A 25500-nucleotide genomic window follows, 5' to 3' on the forward strand; every position below is an offset into this window, starting at 1 on the left:
AGTTGTCCTGTGTCATTGCATTGCTGCTAGTACAGATGTCCATTACACTCGATTTTACCACAGTGTATCAGTCTCTGTACAATGTTCTCTTGGTTCTGCTCCCTTTGCTCTGCATCAATTCTTGGAGGTTGTTCCAGTTCACATGGAATTCCTCCAGTTGGTCATTCCTTTCAGCACAATAGTATTCCATTACCATCAGATACTACAGTTTGTTCAGTCATTCCCCAATTGATGGACACCCCCTCATTTTCCAGTTTTTTTTGCCACCACAAAGAGCATGGCTATAAATATTTTTGTACAAGTCTTTTTCCTTATTATCTCTTTGGGGTACAAACACAGTGGTATGGCTGGATCAAAGAGCAGGCAGTCTTTTAAAGCCCTTTGGGCATAGTTCCAAATTGCCTTCCCAAATGGTTGGACCAAATCACAACTACCAGCAATGCATTAGTAGTGCCTCAACTTTGCTACACCCCCTCCAACATTTATTATTTTCCTTTACCATCATATTGCCAGTCTGCTAGGTGTGAGGTGGTACCTCAGAGTTGTTTTGATTTGCATTTCTCTAATTATAAGAGATTTAGAGCATTTTTTAATGTGCTTAATTGATAGTTTTGATTTCTTTATCTGAAAATTGTCTATTCGTGTCCCTTGCCCATTTATCAATTGGGGAATGACTTGATTTTTTGTATTGGCAAACCTTTTTAAAGTCTCTTGTGAATACTATTACTCCATTAGAAAGGGAGCTCCCTTAGTCAAGTTCATGGGGTGTTGGAAGGGGGATGACTTATGAGGTCATCTAGTCCAACCTTCTAACTCTGCAAATGAGGCAAAAGCCTTAAAGAAGTGAAGAGTCTTGTCTAAGGCCCCTTAGGTCCTAAGTGACAAGACCAAGATGATAAATCTAGTGCCCTCCTTCTTGCCCCATCTGCTTGGAGGTCAAGGTAATTGTTTTATGTTGGTCCTCAGCTTCTGGAATAAGCCCCTGGGCTGTGGGGCCTGTCTGGTCTTTCCCCCTTTCCCCCACTCCATCCCCCTCTCTTCCCCATTCCATTTCTCTCATAGTGGGGACCACAAACAGAAGTTCTATTGGGGCCACAAGGAGATCCTGATTCCCGTTTTCAAGAACATGGCAGATGCCATGAAGAAGCACCCTGAGGTTGATGTGCTGATCAACTTTGCCTCCCTCCGTTCTGCCTATGACAGCACAATCGAGACCATGAATTATGCACAGGTGGGCAGCAACAGTGGCCTGGGCAGTAGATAAAATTGTACTTCCTAGGGAAGTTTATTTATGGGCTGTGAAGGTGGGAAGGCCAGGGTCAGCTCAGTAGAGAAACTTTAAGTCCTACATTCAAAGCAAGTGCCTGCTAGAAGCTTCTGCTGCTGCCCTTGACTGCCTGCTTCTACCCAGCCCGAGTTTATCTGTGCTCATCTATACCTGGATTCAGTTCCACCTTGGCAGCCTTCTGACTCCTCCTTTGTTGGTGGCTTAATATGTGACCAAGGAATTTTTAATATTGGACAACAAAAGAGAAGGAAAGACTAGCCAACTCTAACGTTGGTATTCAAATGCAAATAGTTTTGCATTTGTTAAATGGATGACATTCTTTAATCATCACATCCCTGTTAACTATTCATTGGCAGAGGTGATTGATGACCATGCTAAAGTCCCCTTGCCCTCTCTGGGATGGATGTGGCAGAGAGCAGATAGTACAGTCACTGCCCCCTGAACTAGCTGAAAACAAGCAGGAGTGATCTGGACCCAGATGGAAGGAGGAGACTGTGGGGTGAATATAAACTATAGTCATTTTCATTTTGTTCAGACTATTGGACCAGTGTTTTGGGAAAGGAAGGTCTTCATGGTGTTAGTTTTGACTGAGCAGGAGAAAGTGGGGCAAATTTGTACATACTACTGACTTGGGAAATGGGTGCCACCTGCTCAGGCATCTGATCACTCTTGTCTACATCTGGTCTGATCCAGATGTAGGAAGAGTCTTGGTCTTGGAGGAAGGGCTGTAGAGAATTCTGTAAGAACTGAGAAGCAGAGAGAGAGGGTTAGAGCTTAGAATTTGGAATATAATCCTTCATATTTCAGAGGGAGCAGAAGGGAACTGTTCCTGCCTCCATTACCATGGTCTGGAACAGAATAGTGAAATAGGGCCTTAATCTCTGTTTCTCTCTTGCCATTTACAGATTCGTACAATTGCCATCATTGCTGAAGGCATCCCTGAAGCTCTCACCAGGAAACTAATTAAAAAGGCAGATGAGAAGGGAGTGACCATCATAGGACCTGCTACTGTAAGCTTTTTTATTGAAAAGCTTTTATTTACATTTGTAATCCTGTTTTAGGCACTGAATCAAAAGATATTCTTTCAAAGTAGAAAGATTCCGAAACCTGTGTGTATACACACACACATGTGAGCATACATGCGTGCATGATTTGGTTCTTTCAAAGTAGATAGATTCTCTTTCTCGCTCTCTCCTCCTATTTTGGGGAAGCCAGTCTCATAGATTTCCCTATAAATCACATTAGAAATTATTGAGGGTCATCCTGCCCTCAGCGGCCAAAGTTATCTTTGTAATGCACAAGTCTAACCCTGATCATGTCACTCTTGACTCAAGAATCTGCAGTGGTTCCCTGTTACCAGTATCAAATATAAAAGATTCTGATTTTTAAAGCCCTTTACAAATTGGCCCCTTCCTTTTTTTTTTTTTTAAACCTTTACTTTGTCTTAATAACAACTCTTAAGACAAAAGGGCAGATGGGGTTAAGTGACTTACTCAAGGTCACACCCAAGGTCTGAGGTCAGATTTCAACCCAGGTCTTCCTGACTCCAGGCCTGGTGCTCTACCTAACTGTCCCTGAACTCCTTTTTTTATTCCCCTCTTTGTGTTCTGCCAGTCAGTAACACTGATGGCTTCTTTCCATCTCTTGACTCCCTATGGGCATTTTCCCTGGCTGGCCCCCATAATTGGAATTCTCTTCCCTCTTCATCTTTGCCTCCTAGCTTCCATGGCTTCCTTCAAGTCTACTCTCAAATTGTACCTTTTGCAAAGAGATCTTTTCTGTTCCCCTTCAATGCTAGAACCTTCCTTCTAAGATTTCCCCCAGTTTACTATATGTACATAGTTGTTTGGTTGTTGTAAGCTCCTCGAGGGTTGAGACTGTTGTGTCTGGCACTAGTAAGGGCTTAATAAAAGCTTATTAACCTGACTTGAAGAAAACCTATAGGCAATTCTCTTCCTTTCTCTTCTCTCCCCTTTCTTGCCGAGAAGGAAGTATTTGACCTTTTCTTTCAGAAGAGTGGCAAGGACTAGGCAATGGGGGTTAAGTGACTTGCCCAGGGTCACCCAGCTAGGAAAGATTTGAGGTCAGATTTGAACCCAGGACCTCCTGTCCTCTCAATCCACTGAGCCACTCAGCTGTCCCTAGTTTTTGACCTTTTCAATGAATGGTCTTTCCATAGAATAGTATATCTGTCTTATCTATGGAAAAGGAAGGAATTTAAGGCCAAGTAGGAGATTTTTAATCAAGTTTTTAAAAGTCTCTTAACTACAAATAATGGAGGCCTTGATTTTTGCCCTATAGATTACCAATTTAAAAGTAACTCTGGCTAAAGCCAAGATTTTAAACTGAGGGAAGGACCTCAACATCTCAGAAAGACAGCTTTGCTAACTTTGGGAGACAGAATAAACATTTGGTTGTTAAGTTAACTGCCTAGGAGGTATGTCTATTCGTGGATATTGTTTTTACTAAGAATATACTTATCTACAGTCCTGTTTAAGTATGACCATACATGGCCAAATTAAGTCAAAAAGTATTTTGTATTCATTTGTGTAATGATAGGATTTTCCTCTATTTCTCTATTCTCCTTCTTAAATGTTGTCTTATCTAGGATTCCATGTAACTTAGGTGGATGATTCTTGCTATCTAATCCATTCACTTCTGAGCAAGATCCTGTTGGAGCAAGACTGATGGTGTTGCAACTGTTTGAATTTCCCAGGTGTTCTTCCTACTCTTCTGACATCTGTCTCTTCTGCCCTGTAGGTTGGCGGGATCAAGCCTGGGTGCTTTAAAATTGGGAACACTGGTGGCATGCTGGACAATATTTTGGCATCTAAACTGTACCGGCCTGGCAGTGTGGCCTACGTTTCACGCTCTGGGGGCATGTCCAATGAGCTCAACAACATCATCTCCAGGACCACAGATGGTGTCTACGAGGGTGTGGCCATTGGTGGGGATAGGTAACTATCAGGAGGACCAGAGAAATTCCATAACCTTGACGACTCTAGGTTTTAAATTCACTGGGGGAATGAATTGTAGGTTAGGGGCAAGATGCCTGAGTCCTGCAGGCTTAATTCTATATCTGACTCCTATGACAAGTCACTGAATTTCTCTAGACCTCAGTTTGACAGTCTGGAACATGAGTCTCCATGTTTACTTCATAAACATAAAATCAGATATTTAAAAAGATGGGTGACGTCATCAGTGTGAGTATTTCTACCACTCTTATGATCAGAACCTCATTCCTGGCTTATTACATGGCCTTAATGAATGGTTGTGGCAAAAAAAAAAAAATTGTCATTGGTCATTACCTGGGGTAACCAACTTTCTAGTGATGGGCCTCTTCAAATTGAGCAAGGCTGAGCCTTGGACAGTTGACACACAGTCCATGATGACCTGGTCTTCCCACCCTCTAAGGATTTATCAGAGCTCTTATTGGTCTGAAATATTTTTTTAAATTTACTTTTATTTGTTTGTCATATTAAAATACTCAGTTAACTCCCTCCCTCCTTCTCCCCTTTCCCCTCCCCCCATTAGAGATGGCATCATTTGACAAAAAGATCTGTGTATATATGAAACCATGTCTTATTTCTGTTGACTGTCCTTTCTCCGGAGGTGGACCTACACAAGCCATTCTTCAAACAATATTTCTGTTGTTATATATCACGTTCTCTTGGTTCTCCCTGTTTCATAGTTTTCTAGCACTTAGGCTCATATCAGTGAAGCATCTGAAAATAAAATGAGACAGGGAAAGTATTTTGTGAAACATAAATGTTCCACCAAGGTAACAAAACAAGGGAGCCTAAAATCAGTATCGTTAGGTAACGTTACTGAATCCCTAAGACCCCTTGGCTTGCCCAATGATACTGATTTTAGGCTCCCTCCAGGAGTCCCTTCCTCCAGATAGCCCATATTGATGCTGCCTTAAGATAATAACGATAATAACTAACATTTATATAGTTCCTATGTACTGGGCATTGTAAGTGCTTTACCGTCTTACCTTACTGGAGAAATGGATAATTGGGGAGTTTCTGAATTAAGCTCTTTGTTTGATCGATTGATTGATATGATCTTCTCTTAAGAGAAGAATAGCTTAAATTGTAATTGTCTGACTGGGAAAAGAGAGAAAATCAGAGTTAATTGTAAGCCACTTCCAGACCTTCCATAGACAGATATACATTTCTATCAGGAAACTTACATTTAGACTTGTACCTCTAGTATGGTTTATAAAATTTCATTTTCATTCATTATAAACAGTGGTAGCCAACAAAAGCCAATGTTTCAATGTATATGCTTTAAAAAAAACCCAAATATTTTATCCTGACCCACTTTTATTATCTCTTACTTTCAGATACCCAGGCTCAACATTCATGGATCATGTCTTGCGTTATCAAGACACTCCAGGAGTGAAGATGATTGTGGTGCTTGGGGAGGTAAGTTATTAGTTCTGACCCGGATCCAGAGCCAAGGGGACTTAGAGATTCAGGAATTTCAGAAGAATGAGAGGCAGCAGGGGGTAATCTAGAGAGAGTGACCACCTTGAATTCAGGAAGATGACCTGGATTTAGGACCTCTTTTTTTTTTTTTTTTTTAACCCTTACCTTCTGTCTTAGTATCAACTCTAGGACAGAAAAGTATAATGGTTAAGCAATTGGGCTTAAGTGACTGGCCCAGGATCACATAGCCAGGAAGTTTTTGAGGCCAGATTTGAACCTAGCTGCCCCATAAGATCTACTTCTATCAACTGATACTGGGTGACTTAAGTCATAGATCCAGTTTTTAAAAAATGAGAGCATTCCAACAGTGTTAAAAGAAGGCAGTCCCACTTTTCCTCTGGGCAGGCGACAACAGTTCTGGCTGTCTGATGTCTTCCTAGCAGTGAGTGGATTTAGAGTCTGATTATTCTAGGGTTGGAAACATCATCCCATTCTGCTTCATGTCTCTTAAGTAGTACATCTATTTCTAAATCATCCCATGATATAAGAAAATTTTTTTTAATGAAAAAAAATCCATTTTTCTCTCCTTTAAAAAAAAAGGAAAAAGCTCTATTTTTTTCTTTTCAGTATTTTATTTTTTCCCAGTTAAATGTGAAGACAATTTTTAATATTAGTTTTATAAAATATTGAATTCCAAATTCTCTTCTTCCTCTTCTTCCTTCCCAGATGGTAAACATATAGGTTTGATATAGGTTACACATGTGATATCATGCAAAAAAAGGAAAAACTTTAGAGACAGGAATGCAGTGGAGCAAAACAGATTCCTGCATTGGCCTAAAGAGTTTCCTCTATTCAAGAGGAGAGCCAAGAATCTTCCTTCTATTTTTAAACCTCTCTTAGTACCTTCCTTAGAATTTTTATTTTTAACCCTTGTACTTTCAGTTTAGAATCAATATTGTGTATTCCAAGGCAGAAGAGCAGTAAGGGCTAGGCAGTGGGGGTTAAGGGACTTGCCCCCAGGGTCACACAGCTGGGAAGCATCTGAGGCCAGATTTGAACCCAGTCTCTGAGTCACCTAGCTGTCCCCTTAAACTACTTTTCCATTGCCCCAGCTTTCAGTAGCATCTTCAGATCTAATTTGTGTTCTCCATCAGGCAACTTAAGGTCTCTTTCTTCTTACCTGATTTAGTAGAGACTAGCATTAGACCTGTAGGGGCCTTTAAAATAAGTTATAGTCCAATTCTGTGTTGGCCACCTGGTGTTCAGATCCATGTGTTTGGGGGGGAGGAGAGCGGCAGGGGAGCTTGGGGGAGAGTGGTCTCTTCAGGGTCCTGCATTGTCTAAGAGGGTTTTGGAGCCAAGTTATCTCTTACTTCAGAAATGGTAAGTGTGATTGTTTCGTAGCACATGGACATTTGTGTCCTACTTCTTTCCACCCTCTTTGTAGATCGGGGGCACTGAGGAGTACAAGATCTGTCAGAGTGTCAAGGAAGGCCGGATCACAAAGCCTGTGGTCTGCTGGTGTATTGGTACCTGTGCCACCATGTTCTCTTCTGAGGTATGTGTTAGCAATGCATCTCTCCTCCTCCTACTTCTTTGGTCCTCTTTGAACTCATACTCTGTCCTTAGAAGCCATCAGCAAGCATTTATTAAGCACCTGCTATTTGACAGTCAAAAAATGACAGTCTCTAGCCTCATAGAGCTTATAGTCCAACCTGAGAGATGTCTACATATATAAGTATATACAGAATGAATAGGAAACCAAAGATAAGATAGTTAGGGAAGACCCTAGCAGATTGGGTGAGGGATGGGTAGTAGTAGAAAGTGGTACTTAAACTGTATCCTGACAGAAGAGAGAAATTGTGTAAAAAGAGAGTGGAATGCATTTTTTGGACCTAGGAAAAGGCCAGTACAAGGACCTGAAGAGTGTGGGTTAAAAGTATAATGAGGCTGGAAAGAGATTAGGGCCAGGTTGTTGAAGTCTTTAAAAGCCTAATGAAAACATGACTTATGTAACCATGGAAAATTTTTCTAAAAATAAAAAATTATTTAAAAAAAAAGTATTTGAACCTAGAGGCAATAGGAAGCCACTGGAATTTATTGAGTTTGAGGAGTGACTAGTCTACCCATAAAAGAAAGCACTTTGGAAACTGTATGGAGATGGATTGAAGTGAGGAGAGATTTTGAGGCAAGAAGACTACTTAGGAATCCATTGCAGTAATCCTAGATACCATGGGCCTGAATTAGGATGGCAGCCTGGGTAGCAGAGACTTTATGGAGGCAGAAATGGTAAGAATTGGACAATTGATTGTGTATCATTTGGATAAGAGGGAGAGTTGCTGAAGATATGAACCTGAGAGACTGGAAAAATAGTGGTACCCTCAATAGAAATAGGGAAAGTTTGGGGGGAAAGACAATGAGTTGGAGCTGTTTATAGATCCTCTGGCTTGAAATATCTAATAAGTAGTTGATGGTATGGGTCAGGAGAGAGATGAGGCTTGGTTATATAGATCTATAAGTCCTCTGTATAGAGGTTATAATTAAACCAGGAGAGATGATGAGGTCAAGTGAGAAAACTGAGCTTTGGGGCCTACCCACTGTTCACTGTATCTCCCCTCTCCTGGTCAGAATGTTCTTAATGAGCTCCTCCGGATGTGGGCACACCACCGCTGTTGGCATTGTTCTAGGCCAGCCAGGGACAGCCTCCCTATTGCTGCTTATCCAGAAATCATTTGAATCTGGGCACTATGACTCCCTCCTACGACTCTTACACAGAAGAGATAAGTGTACCAGAAGGTCTGTTTAATTGGAAGGAAGGCTGAACCTTGAATCCTCAAGGCATCTGGATAATGTATGGAACTATGTATGAAACAGAATTAAAATGGAAGGGTTGCTTATAATAATAGATGGGTGTTCTAAGAGATAATCTCCTCAGGCTATGATAATCTAATAAACAAATGACCTCCTGCCAGAGGAGATGCACTCTCTTTCAGTTGGCTGCTTATCAGACTTGATCTTTTCTCTGGACTCAGAGAACTGTCCCTCCTTTCTAAAAATACCGGGGTTTAAGTCACATTGACATTTTCTTTTATGAAGAAAAGATTCTTTTAGAAATTATAATAAAAAATAACTGATTAAATTCCTAGCTTCAAAGAAATTCCCAGAGCCTTTGTCTCAATTGCTTGAGGGCAGGGGGAGAGGCTTCAGGGGCCTGTGAAACCTTTCCTGCCTTTTTATTCTCTGAATGCCTGTTTGCCCTTTGCACAATGTAATAAGGGCTCAATAATTACTTTAAGTCTTGAAGATACACTTAGCACTTGATTACATAGCCTCTTGTATTATCCTCCAGCTGTTATTCCCTAGGTCCCCACTTAGAGATGACTCCTTTGATTATTTACCTCCTGGAGGCTTTCTCGGAAGCTATCTAGACATGACATAGTTTTGAAAATTTAATTTATGTAAAACTCTTCAGTTTGGGGCAAGCTATAGGAAGTACTCCTGAAGTTTGGGGGATTATGTAAGCAGAAAGGTTGAGAGTTTCAGGTGATAATGAAAGATTCCTTAGAGTACGATAAGCTTAGGGCAGTGATGGTGAACCTTTTAGAGACTGAATGTCCAAACTGCAACCCTCACTTGGCATGTGAGCTCCCATCCTCCCAGCCCCCCCTACCCCATTCAGGGAAGGGAGGAAGCATTCCCATTGGCTGTGGGGGCAGAGGGCTGGATGATGAGGGGGAGGGGAGCAGCCCCCTCTGGTACACATGCCATAGGTTTGTCATCATGGGCCTTGGGGAAGAAAGAAATGGCTGGTCTGTTGCTTATGTCCCCAAAGTAGAGGAGGGGACATTTCTACTCTCCACAGTAAGCGGTGGAGCCTTAGAAATATCTCTTACAGGAAACTGCTTGATTCCAAATGAGTAGTATAGCTAAGATGCAACTCATTCTTTTCACATTGGGTTTCTTGACTTCTGAGAGTGTCTTGGCTATGGGTTCTTAACCCAAGGTTCAATTAATTTAAGATATATATTTTTGAATTATTTCAGTATAATTGGTTTAATTCAGAATCTTATGTATTTTATTTTATAAGTTAAATTTTAAAAAATTGACCAAAAACTTCCTTCTCTTCCTCCCTTTCCTTCTTCCAACATTGAAAAAGAAAGAAAAAAGCATATAAAAAATGTTTATATAATGCATTTAAACATGTTATTCAGAGGAATTCATAGGGCTCACCAAAAAGTTCAGTACTCCTACTTAAGTTTATAGCTATAATTTATGCAATACATTCCTAGGCCACCATTCTCCTCTTCTTCAGTCTTGGAAAGGTATATACAACACAGTTTGTCTGTGAGGCACTTAAACTGCTGCCCCCTCAAAAAAAAACAACCTTGGGGGATTAATCCCAGTGAAAGGTAGATAATATATTATCTGGGTTTGCAACATCTGTTTTCTAATCATCTGACAAAACTTATTTAAAGCAAGAAGTGATGTTAGAGTAGTTTATGATCAAGTTCATAGGCAATCAGTCTGTCATGGAAATTCTTTCCTAATTTGATGAACTCTGGGCTTATTAATTCCAGATGTATCTATCTCTGTAATGGCAAGGGTTATGATATCAGTGATTAGTGATTGTAGGATTAAAGAAGATTAGTTGGTCAATATTGTATATCCACCATGGGTATGGGATCTTCAACTTCAAAGTGTGGGGGGGTGCATAGTGCTTGAATCTTTTTCCACCTTTTTTGTGCCTTGGCCCTCAGGCACATTCTGGTGGTGAGCCCTTCTCAGAAAAAACATTTTTAAATGTGTGAAATAAAATACATAGGATTACAAGGAAAACCAATTATATTGAAGTACAGATAAGAGTGAACCAAACTTTCTTTGTCTGTCAATCAGCAACTTTTAATCAACCAAAAACTTAAAACACCCCTACTTGACTCCTACTCTCTCCAAGTAAGTGTCTGTGAACTCCCTTACTTAGTATTAAGTATGGGGTTTTCAATTTTTGGTTGATTAAATTAAGATTTGCTGATTGATAGACAAAAAAAATTTGATTCACACTAGATTGTAAACTCCTTAAAGAAAGGGGCTAAATTTCACCCTGCCTTATTTCATATTTGGGTCATCAATACCTAGTCATATTCCTTTGCCCTTAATAGGTATATACATATACATATATATATATTTTTTAAACCTTATCTTTTGTCTTAGAATTGATACCACGTATTGGTTTTTAGATTGAAGAGCTGTAAGGTCTAGGCAATTGGAGTTAAGTGACTTGCCCAGGGTCACACACCTAGGAAGTGTCTGAGGTCAGATCTGAACCTAGGACATCTTCTCTCCAGGTCTGGCTCTCTATGTTCTGACCCACCTTGATGCCACCACATAATACTTTTTTTAAAAATTGAATTGTTGGGGGCAGCTGGGTAGTTCAGTGGATTGAGAGCTAGGCCTAGAGACGGGAGGTCCTAGGTTCAAATCTGGCCTCAGATACTTCCCAGTTGTGTGTCCCTGGGCAAGTCACTTGACCCCCATTGTCTACCCTTACCACTCTTCTGCCTTGGAACCAATACATAGTATAGGGTTTAACAAAACAAAACAAAAACTAGAACTATCGAATGAGGCCTACAAGTCTTACATAAAAGAAACAACCCACAATGGCACTGTTTGAAAATAAGGGATTGCTGAGTCTATGTAAATATAGAACAAGTTGAATATATAAGTCCCAAAGGGGTATGTAATTGAGGAATGATCAGAGTGGAGTCAAGCTAATTTGGAAGGGCCTCTGAGAGTTATGAGCTGAATTTTTAGAGAAGGAAATATAGATCATTTTAAGGTGGACTCTCCAAGTAGAACTACTGTTTCATTCTAATAGAATGGAAACCCTTTGTGGGCAGGCACTGTTTCACTTTTGCATTTGTACCCCTCCAGTATCCAGCACAGTGCCTGGCACCTAGTAAGTTCTTACTGATTACTTAATTCAGAGGTATCATGCATGAAGCCTGCCAGATTAAAATGTAATTGAGAAATATTTAATGACATAAATAAGAATTAAATAGAATATAGATAATATTGAAAGGTGGCTTTCTAAGTCACCGTATGGCTTAATGGATTCTTATGTACAGTTTAGTGTCTACAGGAATTTGCCATCCCTGATTTAATAACGAGCTCTTCCTACACCCAGACTGATTTTTCCTTTTTTTCATTTGGTTAGGGTGAAAAGAGACAAAGAAAAGAGCCCTAGTCATGCAGTAGGAGCCCACGTGCAACCCTGAAAGACTGTACAAGGCAAAACTATCCACAGGGATTATCCAGAGAGTTCTTTATTAGACTTGTTCTCCTAGAAGCCAGCTATTAGCATGTCCTCCCAGAGAATGTCCCTCAGTGACATCAGACTTGGGTCTATTCAGATTCTTGTGCTGCAGGATGTAGTGATCTGATCCAAACTCACATTTCTTTTTGCTCCTATGATTTCTTTTATCCCTTTGTTTGTTGAGGAGTGAGGGTGGGAAGGGGTTGATGAGGCAAAGTAAGGCTGATCTTTTTGTTTCACTTTCCAGGTACAATTTGGCCACGCAGGCGCTTGTGCCAACCAGGCCTCAGAAACAGCAGTGGCCAAAAACCAGGCCTTGAAGGAGGCAGGAGTCTTTGTGCCCTGGAGCTTTGATGAGCTAGGCGAAATCATTCAGTAAGCTGGCGCTTTTTCCCTCTCCCTCTCTTTCTCTCTCCCCCTCTCCCTCCCCCCCCTCTCCCTCCCCTCCCCCACTCCTCCGATCCCTCTCTCTCCCTCCTCTCTCTCTCCCTCCCTCTCTCTCAGTTAAGGGTGAGGGTTGGCATGAATATTCACATTTTACAAATACCTAGATGTCCTACAAACACTGTTTTTGATGTTTAGAATAGTGGCAGGCATAATCTTACATGCTCATTTAACTTAACCATGTTACTTGAAGAGTTTTCATGGTTAAAAATTTTTAACTTAAATTTTTTTTTCTCCCTTCACTTTTCCCTCACCTATCTGGGTGGCAGGAAATATAATGCTCATTATACATATGAAATCATGCAAAACATTTCCACATTAGCCACATTGCAAGGGTGAAAAAAGGGGGGGAAAAAGAATGTTTCAAACTGCATTCAAGAGTCTTTCAGTTCTCTTTGGAAGGAGATAGTATTTTTCATCATGAAAATGAAATTGTCCTGAATCATTATATTTTTCTTTGTTGTTCACTATTGCAGTGCTCCTGGTTCTCCTTACTTCACTTTGTTTCAGTTCATTTAAGTCTTCCCAAGTTTTTCTGAAACTCATTGTTGGGGCTTTTCCAAAAGCACATGCATCAAGACTTATCTTCCAGCTTGTGGTCTGGTTGATATTAAAATGACTGTTTCCCAAGTGTATATATCAGATGAGGACTCTGGCTAAGGGGAGGATGGGCTCTGGTGCATGTAATTCGTTCACAGCTAAGGTCTGACTTTAGTTCTCAATGCTATTTCTTTCTTTCTTCCCTTAAACCAGCCCATCTTTATGCCTCTTCTTTAAAATCACTGAGGCTTAGGGAATAGGTTTGAGGTCCCAGGAAAACCTAATCTAGAGACAAAGGGTTGTTGGGGTTTTTTGTTGTTTACATTTGAGCAGGCTCTCTATCTGCTTATATTTAGGTTTTAGGTCAGTGATGATTGATAGGAATAGGCCAGGGAAGAGTAAAATAATAAGCCATGAGATCTGGGGAAAAGAGGGTCATTATTTGAACTGCTAGAATATTCCCTATTAATGAAAAGCATGTCATTTCTGTTTCTTAACCTTCTTCTCCCCTTCCCCTCAGGAATGTGTATGAAGATCTTGTTGCCAAAGGAGTCATTGTACCTGCTCAAGAAGTTCCCCCACCCACCGTACCCATGGATTACTCCTGGGCCCGGGTAGGTGACTGAGGTACCCCTGGGGTCACCAGAAAACCAAAGGTTTGGGAAAAGCCAAGGGCCCTTGGTTCGAATGCACAGTTCTGCTTAAACCCTTAGAAGTGGTTACAGGTTGCTTTTTCATCCTTTCTTTTCACACAAGGTGTATCTTTAGAATTTGTAGCATGAACCAAAGGGTCATTTGGCTGTCTTCCTACTCAGTCATGATAAATGTATTTAGAGGTCTCACCAAGGAATGACTTAGGGTTTGGGACTATTGACCTAGGACCACTTTTATTTACTTTGTGATAGGGTCTGGAGTCTAGGATGAAAATTCAAAGGATAGAATAAATTTCAGGAATGCTTTCACTTAAATGACTTGTGTAAACGGCATCTGTGTATGGTTGACCCAGAAGGTTCTGATTCAGAATGGACATAAAGATGACAGAGCATCAAGGTAGTTCTGAAATTGGGGCAACCCCATGCAAGCCATTTGGGCTTTAGAAGTGGAGAGGCAGGTTGATATTAAGGAATAATGTTCTCAAAACTATGGGATTTAGGGGGCAGCTGGGTAGCTCGGTGGATTGAGAGCCAGGCCTAGAGACTGGAGGTCCTAGGTTCAGATCCGGCCTCAGACACTTCCCAGCTGTGTGACCCTGGGCAAGTCACTTGACCCCCATTGCCTACCCTTGCCACTCTTCCACCTATAAGTCAATACACAGAAGTTAAGGGTTTGAAATAAAAAAAATAAAAAAAAAAACAACTATGGGATTTCCCCAGATAATACAAATATATCTCTGTCAAGTGTTTTAAAAGTACAAAAGAAAGATAGTAAAGAATATATGTGACAGGGAAGCAAGGTGGCTTAGTGAATAGAGAACCAGGCCTGGAGGTCCTGGATTCAAATCCTACTGTAGACATATCCTAGCTATGTGACCATGGTCAAGTCACTTAGCCCCAAATGCCTAGTCCTGATACTTAATATTGATTCTAAGAAGGTAAGATTTTTTTTCCTAAGAAGTATATAGGAAGGAAGAGAAGGCAACCTTCTCAGAACAGGGAAGACATGTCAGATATCTTTCCGAAAATCCAGTGGGACTCAGGTCCCATTGCTTCCTAACCCTTAAAGAAAGGTAAATAGTGTAGATTACCCTGGGAGGTCTCAGATCTAAGCCCAATTGCCCTTTGGGACAGTTTTCTTAGTGGGAGGGAAGGGGCAGGGGGCATGGCACACAGCCTGGGTGCCTCTGCTTACCCATTTTTCTCTCTCCTGGTCTCTAGGAGCTGGGCTTAATCCGGAAGCCTGCTTCCTTCATGACCAGCATCTGCGATGAACGAGGGCAAGAGCTCATCTATGCAGGCATGCCTATCACTGAGGTCTTCAAGGAGGAGATGGGCATTGGAGGGGTCCTGGGACTGCTGTGGTTCCAGAGAAGGTGAGGGATGACCAAAGAAAGGAAGTGAAATGTTGGTTATTTAGCCTGGAAGGCAGGTAGGTAGGGGGTCAGGGAATTAAATAGAACTTGGAAATAGGCTTTCATTCCTATAAAATGTTAGTTGAGCAGCTGGGAAGAGATACAAGCTATTTTCTCTCAACTGAGAACCAAGAGGCTCACCCCTTACAAGAAGAATAATGGAGAACTAACCATAGGAGAAAAAAATTTTAAAGCAAGAACCTTGATGGGGAACTAACTCAGTTTAACAAGCACTCATTAAGTGCCTACTGTGTTCTTGGAATCTCTTGATCTCTAGAGGTCTTTTATTTAAACCCCTACTTTCTGTCTTAGTAACAACTCTAAGACAGAAGACCAGCAACTGCACTAGGCAATTGGGGGGTTCAGTGACTTGCCCAGGGTCACATAGCTAGGAAGTGTTTTTGGCTGGATTTGAACCCAGGTCCTCCTGACTACCAAGTCTAGAGGTTTTAAAAAATAACTTCAATTCATTCTTTCAAAAGATCCATGATCAAGGACAGTTAGGTGGCTTGGTGATGGAGAGCCAGGCTTGGAGATGGAAAATCCTGGGTTCAAATCTATCCTCAGGCACTTCTTAGCTGTATGACCCTGGGCAAGTCATTTAACCCCAATTGCCTAGTCCTTACTGACACTTAGTATCAATTCTAAGACAGAAGGAAAGGCTTTAAAAAGTATATTCATGATCCCAATTCCTAAAAGGCACCATATTCCCTGCCTTGCCTGCTTGGTAGGGTCCCAAGTATTCACACTCTACCAGCACATTCCCCATTGATATCCTGAAGCTAGAACTAGAGATCAGGAACTCTCAGAGACTTTGCCAAAGGCGGGTGTCTCTGGGTCCCTGTATGTGTGGGCACAGTCCTTCCTAGAGCCAGTAGAAAGGACTCCGGTGATACAGTAGCTCAATTGTTTTTTTTAAAGATCGTCTCCCCAGTGAGGTGCCTAAAGAGTCAGGGATGGGGCTGCAAACACATTGTGTATTTGTGAGCATCTGTGTCACTGTGTTATAGCAGTCTCCTGTTAGATCAGACTCTTCCCTGCAGCTCAGAAGACTAGCTGAATCCTTTCCTAGGAATCGACAGCTCAGGACTGGCTTGTCCAGTATGTGACCCAGAGAAACTGGGCAAAGTGGCATTGGGTACCGTTTTGAGGTCTTATTGTTTTGTCACTTCACCACGTTTTCCTTTATTGCCTCCCCTGAAAGAATGTGAAGGGTTACACCGTAACAGCTTTGAATGGTGTCCTTTTAATATTCCATTTTGGTCATTAGTTGTTTTGTTTTTTTTCCCCTTAATCATTGGAGTGGGAGTCTCTTTTTTTTCTTCTTTTTTAAATTTTCTTTTTCTTTTCTTTGTTTTATTCCAGTAACAAATTTACACATAGGTTTTCCAAAGTTATGATTCGTGTTGTCTCCTTCCCCTCTTCTCCCCACCCCTAAGTTGACAAGCAATTCTACTGGGTTATACATGTGTTATCAGGGAGTGAGTCTTACAGAAGAGTCATGTTGAAAAGTGAGGAAAGGGATTTTGTTATATTTCAGTGGTTTCAGTCATGTCTGACTCTTTGTGACCCCGAAGTGGTTTGTCATTTCCTTTGCTATTGTGTCCCCCTTTTACAAATGAAGAATTGAGCCACAGACAAGGTTAAGTGACTTGCTCAGGATCACATGGCTGTTACATGTCTGAGGTCAGATTCAAACTCAGGATGATGAGTCCTAGCACTCTATCCACTAAGCCACTTAGCTGTCTGGGGAAAGGCCCTTTTTCATCAGGACAAAAGAAAATAACCTGAATGTAGCTCCCAATGAATGGTAGCATAATTAAAATTTCTACATAACCCAAAGATTCCCAACCTTCAACTGATTGCTATCTCTTTTGAACAGACCAATATTCAATTCAAACAAATTCTGATACTACAAAAGAATTAGGTGTTGACTCGACTCAGAATTTTGTTGCAGTACTGGACCTAGATTGGGATGCCCAGAGCCTTCTTGAATTTTGATGCCTTTTTCAGAGTAGTGAAGGAAAGCCAGAGAAGTGCATGATATATTTTCATTCTTCAACGATTCAGTAAGACAGCATGGCACAGTGGATGATAAAGGTCCTGGATTCCAGGCCTTTGCCTCTAAAACATTCTAGTTAGGTAATAATGGTCCCATGATCACTTGACTTCTCAGTGTTCTCCTAAGACTGTAAATTTACCAGGCCAGTTAACAAATGATATGCCTTGGTGTAGAGTTAAGATCCAACATTAATGAAATCATCATTCTGGACAAAATAGAAAATTTACTTATCTATCTTCTTTCCTTTGCTCTGACTTTTTTTTCTTGTCTCCAATGTTTAAAAAAAAGTTATCTTTTAAAAATATTTATTTTTTAAATACATTTTATGAATCCCTTTTGGCTTTTTGTCACATCCCATTTTTCACTGTAATCCCATCCCAACTTTTTCCAGCCATACTTTTATTTAAAAAAAAAAAGAAGAAGAAGAAGGGGGCAGCTTGGTGACTCAGTGGATTGAGAGTCAGGCCTAGAGAGGGGAGGTCCTAGGTTCAAATCTAGCCTCAGATATTTCCTGTGTGACCCTGGGCAAGTCAGTTAACCCCCATTGCCTAGCCCTTACTGCTCTTCTGCCTTGGAATTAAATACACAGTATTGATTCTAAGGTGGAAGGTAAGGGTTTTAAAAAAAAAAGAATATGGGGGGAAAAATCATTCAGCAAAATTATTCAGCATTGAAAAAGTCATGTTATATGCAGTGTTCCACACCCATATTCCCTCACCTCCACAAAGAAGGTGGGAGGCAGCTGTTCATTTTTCTTCTATGGATATAAAATTTAAACTTTCATGCTGTTTAGTTTTGGGTTTGGGCCTTTCTGTGTTACATATTGTTTTCCTGGTTCTGCTTATTTGACTTTGTATGAGTTCATATAAATCTTTCCATACTTCTTCATCATCATTTCTTAAATAATAGTAATATTTCACTACATTACTATGCCATAATTTGTTCAGCCACTTTCTGATAACTTTGTTTCTAGTTTTTTGCTACCACAAAGTAGTCCTGCTATAAATATTTTGGGACACATGTGGTACCCTACTTTAGGGTATGTGCCTAACAGTGAATTCTCTGAGCCAAAGGATATATACATATTTTAAGTCACTATTTTTACACAATCCATTGCTTTCTAGACTGTCTAGACCAAGTCATAGTTCCACCAATAACATATTAGGAATTTCCTAGGAATTTCCCTCTGACATTGACTATTTCCATCTTGGAAAAAGAGAAAAAGAGGGTTGAAGGGTTGGATATAATATTTAAAGTGGTCACCAAGAATTGAATAATTATCACTTCTAAAATGATTTTTAGTAGTTTATTTATAAAATATAGGAGAGAGTAGAAGTAGAGAGATAAGAAGAGGGTAGAGTAAGAGATCTAGCTTAAAGAACTAGATTTATAATCAAGTCTGGGCTTTACTCCAGCAGGGTTCCAGAGGCCCAGCCAGAGAGCCTAAAAGTCAGTTAAACAAGGGTTTTAGCCACGAGGGCTCTTCCCAATCAAGGGAGCCTCCAGGAGGCTAGTACCTCCAGAGAAGCTAAGGTAGTCAGCCTTTTTCGCTCACCACGCGTATAGTTCTAAGGGAGAGAGCAGTCTCACCACGGCTAAAGTCCCAGCCAGAACTCCTTCAGTTCCAAGTCACAAACCAGAAGAGCTACAGGAAGTTGTCCCTCCCTTTTAAAAGGCGCTTCTTTTGTGTCACTTCCTGTGCCTTCCTCTTAGTTTACATGTCCAGTCACAACAGACACTTTGCTTAGGACTGCCCAGGGGGCAATCAGTCAATTCTGATTTGTCACCCACTTTTGCACACATAGGTTATAGACTACTCCACTTGTGAATTAAGTGGTGATGGGCAGGGTATATTTAATTTCATTATCACATTCTTTCACATGGTTGTTAATTTTATATAGTTTATATATAATTTATATAGTTTATAGATTTAATTTGGAGAACTGTAATGTCTTTTGACCACTTATCCCCAGTGTTTTCAATACTCTCTAGGTTACCTAAATATTCTTGCCAGTTCATTGAGATGTGCCTGATGGTGACAGCTGATCATGGACCTGCTGTGTCAGGGGCCCACAATACCATTATCTGCGCCCGGGCTGGGAAAGATTTAGTCTCTAGCCTTACGTCAGGGCTGCTCACAATCGTAAGTATCGTTATCTGATTAAGTTATGAACCTAAAAAATCTAAAGACCCAAGTCCCTGCTATATTCAAGGATCTTTGATAAGTTCTAAGGGATTTACAAAGGGAAAGAAAATCTGTTCTCTGTCCTAAAGGGACTTAGTTTGGCCTTAGGGATAAGACATATGCCCAGATAAAATAAAAATTACAGTATAAATATATGTAGTGGGGGCAGCTGAGTAGCTCAGTGGATTGAGAGCCAGGCCTAGAGACGGGAGGTCCTAGGTTCAAATGTGGCTTCAGACACTTCCCAGCTGTGTGACCCTGGACAAGTCATTTCAACCCCATTGCCTAGCCCTTACCACTTCTGCTTTTGAACCAATACATATTGATTAATTGATTCTAAGGCAAAAGGTAAGGGCCTAAAATATATATATAAAATGAGGAAAAGTGCCATGAGGAAGCAAAGAGCACTTCTAGTTGAAGGATCAGCAAAGACTTTATGGAAGAGAGCATTTGAGCTATTCCTTAAAGGATGGCATGGATGACACTAATCAGCTAAGGTACAAGATTCCGAGAATGGCAGCTTCTGGCCTGCTAACATTTGCTCTTCCTATGTATGAAATCCTTTACTAGGTATGATAGAAACATCCCTCCCTTCTTGGAAATCCTGTCTGTTGCCACCTCTCAGTGTTGTGCTGTTTTAAACTGTGACTTGGGATGGGGCAGGGAGGAATTCCTTCACCCCAAGGCTGACATAAGGGTTTGCCTCTTGCAGGGAGACCGCTTTGGGGGTGCTTTAGATGCAGCTGCCAAGATGTTCAGCAAAGCCTTTGACAGTGGCATCATCCCCATGGAGTTTGTGAACAAGATGAAGAAAGAAGGCAGACTGATTATGGGGATTGGTCACCGAGTCAAATCTGTAAGTGGCCTCGGTCTGCTGCTGGCACGCCGTCTCTAGGATGGGGTGGGGGTTGGAGCCGAGGCCCACTGCGCCGGGGCGGTCCTTGTAGCTCTGTGCTGTGTTCCTGGAGCCCTCCGAAGCTCTCTTCTGAGTCGGCCTCACTGGGCCTCGTGTTGTTGCCTTTCAGATAAACAACCCAGACATGAGGGTTCAGATCCTTAAAGATTATGTCAAACAACACTTCCCTGCCACTCCGCTTCTGGATTATGCACTCGAAGTTGAGAAGATCACCACCTCCAAGGTAAAAATACAGTATGGGCAAGATCAGACTCGGGCCAGCTACTTCCAGGGCTCAATTTGAGAAGAGAGGACGTACAGCCAAAATTGGCCACCTGGTTGCATTGTGCTGTTCTGTTGACCACATGCATTGTGGTTGCTTTTTAAGTGACAGCTGGGTGGCTCAGTGGATGGAGAGCCAGGCCTAGAGACGGGAGGTCCTGGGTTCAAATATGGCCTCAGACATTTCCTAACTGTGTGACCCTGGGCAAGTCACTTAACCACTCTTCTGCCTTGGAACCAATACACAGTATTGACTCTAAGACAGAAGGTAAGGGTTTAAAAAAAAATGATAGTTGGAGAAGAGTCGAGGAGATGATGTCTCTTCCTTCACTTCAAGGGGAGCCAGTGGCATATTTTTTTTATCTTGATTTCAGTGTTATAAGAGAGGGCTTGTTAGGTAAGGAAAGGAAGAGGAATATATGTGGAAATGAATATATTGTCCAAACAAAAGGCAGCAATAGTAACACTATTTTAGAGGTAACTAAGTAGCACAATGCATAAAGCTTTGGACCTGAAGTCAGGACGATCTGGATTCAAATCTGGTCTCAGATACTTCCTAGCTGTGTGACCCTGGGCAAATCACTTAACCAACCCCAGGTGACTAACCCTTACCAATCTTCTGTCTTGGAATCAATAGTATAGATTCTAAAACAGAAGGGTGTTTTTTTTTTTTTTAATGATAATACTATTTTATGAGATGGTCAATCCCTATAGTAACATATGTCTCCATTTTAGGGGACTAGCATTACCAATTCTCAAATGTATTTTAAAACAATATTCATAAACAATTGTAGGGGCACTAGAAAAAGGATTGAATAGTTAGTTTAATAATAGCTAGCATTTACTTAATGCTTTTATTATAAGGTTTATTAGGTTTATAAAGCACTTTGTAAATATTATCGTGGTTTCATCCTCACAGTAACCATGAAAGGTAGGTATCATTATTTATAGATGAGGAAACTGAGGCACAGAGAAGGTAAATGACTTGTCTAGGGTCCCAGAACCAGTAAAGTTATCTGAGTCAGGATTTGAACTTGGGTCTTCCTGACTCTAGGTTCAGCACTGTCCACTGCACCACCTAGAATAAAAACTCAAATAGAATCTAATATATATTAAAGATTAATGTGTAACAAACCCACACTTAGACACTGGATAGCAACGGTGCTTTAAAAACAGTGGTGAAATTAAGAGTAAGTTTTCAGAATGAGTTCAAATTTCTGCTTTACCACTTACTCCCTTTCTTCTTCTGTAAAATGAGGGAATTGATCTAGAAGAGCCCAAAGGGCCCTGCTAACCCTAAATCTATGTTTCTGTAAATAGGATTCAATTTAATAACTAGGAAAATGAGGGGGTGGGTTTGAATCCATATGCCACAATAAACAAACTCGATCGATGATCAATGAAAAAAATAGGTTTGTTTCTGTTTTAGAGAACAGGGAAATTTTTATCAGTCAAATAAGCCCTCATAATCAGAGACATCCCCAGGTTTAATATTCAATACCAAGTACTTCTTTTTTTAAAAAATAGAACCAAAAAGAACTCGCACTAGATAACTGAAGGACTAATGAAAAGTCTTTTTGTTGTTTGTTTTTTACATTCTCAGAAGCCAAATCTTATCCTGAATGTAGATGGTTTTATTGGAGCTGCATTTGTGGATATGCTCAGGAATTGTGGCTCTTTTACCAGGTAAGTGATGTAGACCTTTTCTGCCTTTCATCCTGGTTCTATTCATCTTGACAGGTAGAGAGAGGCTGCTATATTTTTCAAGGGAATAAAAGGCTTCTCAGAATCCAGGATGGTTGCCTTTGAGACTAATACAAATAAAATGATCACTGGCCTTTTAGTATTTTAGTTGGGGCCAGAGACTGCTGCTTTAGCTTGGGAGCTCTATTGAGATAAGAAAGCTTTTCTAAAAAAATCAAAATTGGTTATGTGTGTTTGTGTTACAGGGAAGAAGCTGATGAGTATATTGATATCGGAGCTCTCAATGGTATTTTTGTACTAGGAAGAAGTATGGGTTTCATTGGTGAGTTTTTGCTTTTTGTAAGGTTTTTGTCATTCTGATGCCTCCTTACATATTCTGTAGACTGGTTTTTCTGTAACAGAAAAGTTATCACAATCCAAGTGATTTTTGACACTTCCTCCCCTTTTATTTTCTCCATGCATTATGGAAAGGCAGCCCCCAAGGTCAGAAAGTTCAGCTCTTGCCCGTGACTGATGCATGCTAGCAAGTCACTCAGATGTGTATCTGGACTTTTTAAGACTTTGTGATTGAAGAGTTGACTAGTCTGAATAAGTGGAGGGAATTTTCAAAACATAGTTGGAGTTCTACACACTGACAAAATTAAAAAATCTGGATCAAAAAACAACTTAGAATATAGTGGAAAGAGGATCTGCCTGGTATTCAAAAAACTTGGGCTAAGTTGCTTCTGTGTCATTCTGAATAAGTCCCTTTTTATTTCTTTTTAAAATAAATGGTGAGGGGGGCAGCTGGGTAGCTCAGTGGATTGAGAATCAGGCCTAGAGACAGGAGGTCCTAGGTTCAAATCCGGCCTCAAGACACTTCCCAGCTGTGTGACCCTGGGCAAGTCACTTAACCCCCATTGCCCACCCTTACCACTCTTCCACCAAGGAGCCAATACACAGAAGTTAAGGGTTTAAAAAAAAAATAAAAGGGCATAAAATAAATGGTATGGGGCAGCTGGGTAACTCAGTGGATTGAGAGCCAGGCCTAGAGACAAGAGGTGCTAGGTTCAAATCTGGCCTGAGATACTTCCCAGCTGTGTGACCCTGGGCAAGTCACTTGACCCCCATTGCCTACCCTTACCACTCTTCTGCCTTGGAGCCAATACACAATATTGACTCCAAGGTGGAAGGTATAGGCTAAAAAAAATTAAAAAATAAATGGTGATTGGGGGTGCAGCTTGGTAGCATCATGCATAGAGTGCCAGGCCTGGAGTTGGGAGGATCTAGGTTCAAATTTGGCCTCAGACGTTTCCCAGCTCTGTGACCCTGGGCAAGTCACTTATCCATGCTTGCCTAGCCCTTGCCCCACTTCTGTCTTAGAGTTCTTAGTAAGACAGAAAGTAAGGGGTTGGGGGTAGGGGGAATACAAAGGGTGGATCAGACTAGATTTTTCTCCAGGGTCCTTCAGCTCTGGTGGTTTAGAAAAAAACCTAGATTTCCAATATTACTGCCCCAGATTATGTAAAGTCCAATTCATTTAGTCTATAATTTTGTCACCTGTCTAGGCTGTCTGCTCCATTAAGGAGACTTATTGAATGGAACTGAATTTCCGTCTTATGTTTGATATTTTTTTCCTTCCCCGTCCCCAACTTTACTGTAATTTTTTAAAAAGAAGACATGTTTTTGCTCCATTTTTAGGTCATTATCTAGATCAGAAGAGGCTGAAACAGGGTCTGTATCGGCATCCATGGGATGATATTTCCTATGTTCTCCCAGAACACATGAGCATGTAACAGGCCAAGGAGCACCTTTCCAAGAGGTGAAAAGAAAACCTCTCCCCAAGATACACAGTGTACATGCCTTGCACTGGAGACTGCTACCAGATGGGACTGGAGTTTAAAGGAGCCATTGGTGTACAGAAATTAGAGACCAACATGTATCTATTCTCTATAAGCTAACCCAGTTAAATTCACACAGAGAAGCTTAATATTTTTTTTATGAGCATAGAAATGGAAGCAAATAAAGCAAATACTTGTGTTGTTTCATATGCTACCTGCTGTATTTATTACATGGAAGCAACTGAGCACTGTCTGTAAGTTTTGTTTTTTCAACATAGAGTGTGTGTTTATGTGTGATCGTGTGGGCTTATTTTTATTTTTGTCCATTAAAAAAATAGATAACTTAGCTTTATCCTTGCCTTGGAGGAGGCAAAGGAATTCTGCTTAAAACTGGACGGCTATATTAACATGAAAAGAACTTACAATCTCCTTTTCTCCACACATGCCTTGTCCTCCTCCTCCTAGAACATGAAGAGCATTGTGTTCATCTCTGATTTAGGGGACCTTCTGTTTATTTTGATACGCTGTGTGTAAAAGGTTTTATCGCTATGTCCTGTCTGTGTGTTCAGTACTGCATTTCCAAGTCTGCTCGTGCGTGTCGCAGGGACCGGGGACTGTGGCCTCCTCAGCCAGTGCCATGCCAAAACACGTCATGTAGTGGTTGAAAATGTAAAGTTGTCACGTACAAAACTGTGAAATGACCAGTATCTTACACGCTTTGTATTTATGCAGCTATGACTGAGTTATTGTTCCATGGGTTGTTTAACTCCTGGCTTCGCCATCTGCATATGTAAAATGCAAAAGATTCTGGATAGCCTACTATCCTCTCCGCCCCTTCTCTGTATTATCATAGTCCCATTTAAATAAACAATATAATAACAACAAAAGCACTCTTCTCAGCTCGTCATTTTATCTAAATCAGTTATTCACTTCAGCATCTCCCTTCATAAAGATTGCATGTGTGCCCCTGTGTGTTCTGTGTGCGTGTGTGTATGCCTACATATGTATATGGCATTCGAGGATGACGTGCCATGGAGCCGAATACAAGCTCTGGCAGGGCCTGCAAATGTTCAGTCTGTTAGGAACCTTATTTTATAGATGAAGAAGACTTTTAAGGATCACAGACTTGCCCATACTAAAACGGATAAGTAGCAAGGGCAGGATTTGAACTCTATTCTTTCCATTCCCCAATGCTGCTTCTCCTCGCTGCATGAGGAGAAGATAACCAAAAGGTTGGCCATGACATGATGAACTCTAGAGAGAATGATTCAAGAAACTTAGGTGTGGGGGGCAGCTGGGTAGCTCAATGGAGTGAGAGACAGGAGGTCCTAGGTTCAAACCCGGCCTCAGACACTTCCCAGCTGTGTGACCCTGGGCAAGTCACTTGACCCTCATTGCCCACCCTTACCACTCTTCCACCTATGAGACAATACACCGAAGTACAAGGGTTAAAAAAAAAAAAAAAAAAA

The 25500-nt window shown here is 40.9% G+C and overlaps 1 protein-coding gene across 2 annotated transcripts in view; it reads left to right on the forward strand.

The window, feature by feature from the left end:
• The window catches only part of ACLY (ATP citrate lyase), a 44776-nt gene extending 19858 nt beyond the window's left edge, over positions 1–24918 (forward strand). For both annotated transcript variants that reach the window (XM_044677102.1, XM_044677103.1), the window contains 14 exons: positions 1063–1231; positions 2194–2298; positions 4049–4245; positions 5637–5718; positions 7169–7279; positions 12279–12406; positions 13536–13629; positions 14890–15044; positions 19138–19288; positions 20043–20186; positions 20356–20469; positions 22111–22193; positions 22457–22533; positions 23892–24918. In XM_044677102.1, coding sequence (XP_044533037.1) covers positions 1063–1231; positions 2194–2298; positions 4049–4245; positions 5637–5718; positions 7169–7279; positions 12279–12406; positions 13536–13629; positions 14890–15044; positions 19138–19288; positions 20043–20186; positions 20356–20469; positions 22111–22193; positions 22457–22533; positions 23892–23986 — 1705 coding nt within the window. In that variant the 3' untranslated portion in view covers positions 23987–24918. The remainder of the gene's footprint in view (positions 1–1062; positions 1232–2193; positions 2299–4048; positions 4246–5636; positions 5719–7168; positions 7280–12278; positions 12407–13535; positions 13630–14889; positions 15045–19137; positions 19289–20042; positions 20187–20355; positions 20470–22110; positions 22194–22456; positions 22534–23891) is intronic.
• Positions 24919–25500: the final 582 nt, after the last annotated feature.

Source organism: Gracilinanus agilis, chromosome 4 (assembly GCF_016433145.1).
Source record: "Gracilinanus agilis isolate LMUSP501 chromosome 4, AgileGrace, whole genome shotgun sequence".
NCBI classification, from domain to species: Eukaryota; Metazoa; Chordata; class Mammalia; order Didelphimorphia; family Didelphidae; genus Gracilinanus; species Gracilinanus agilis.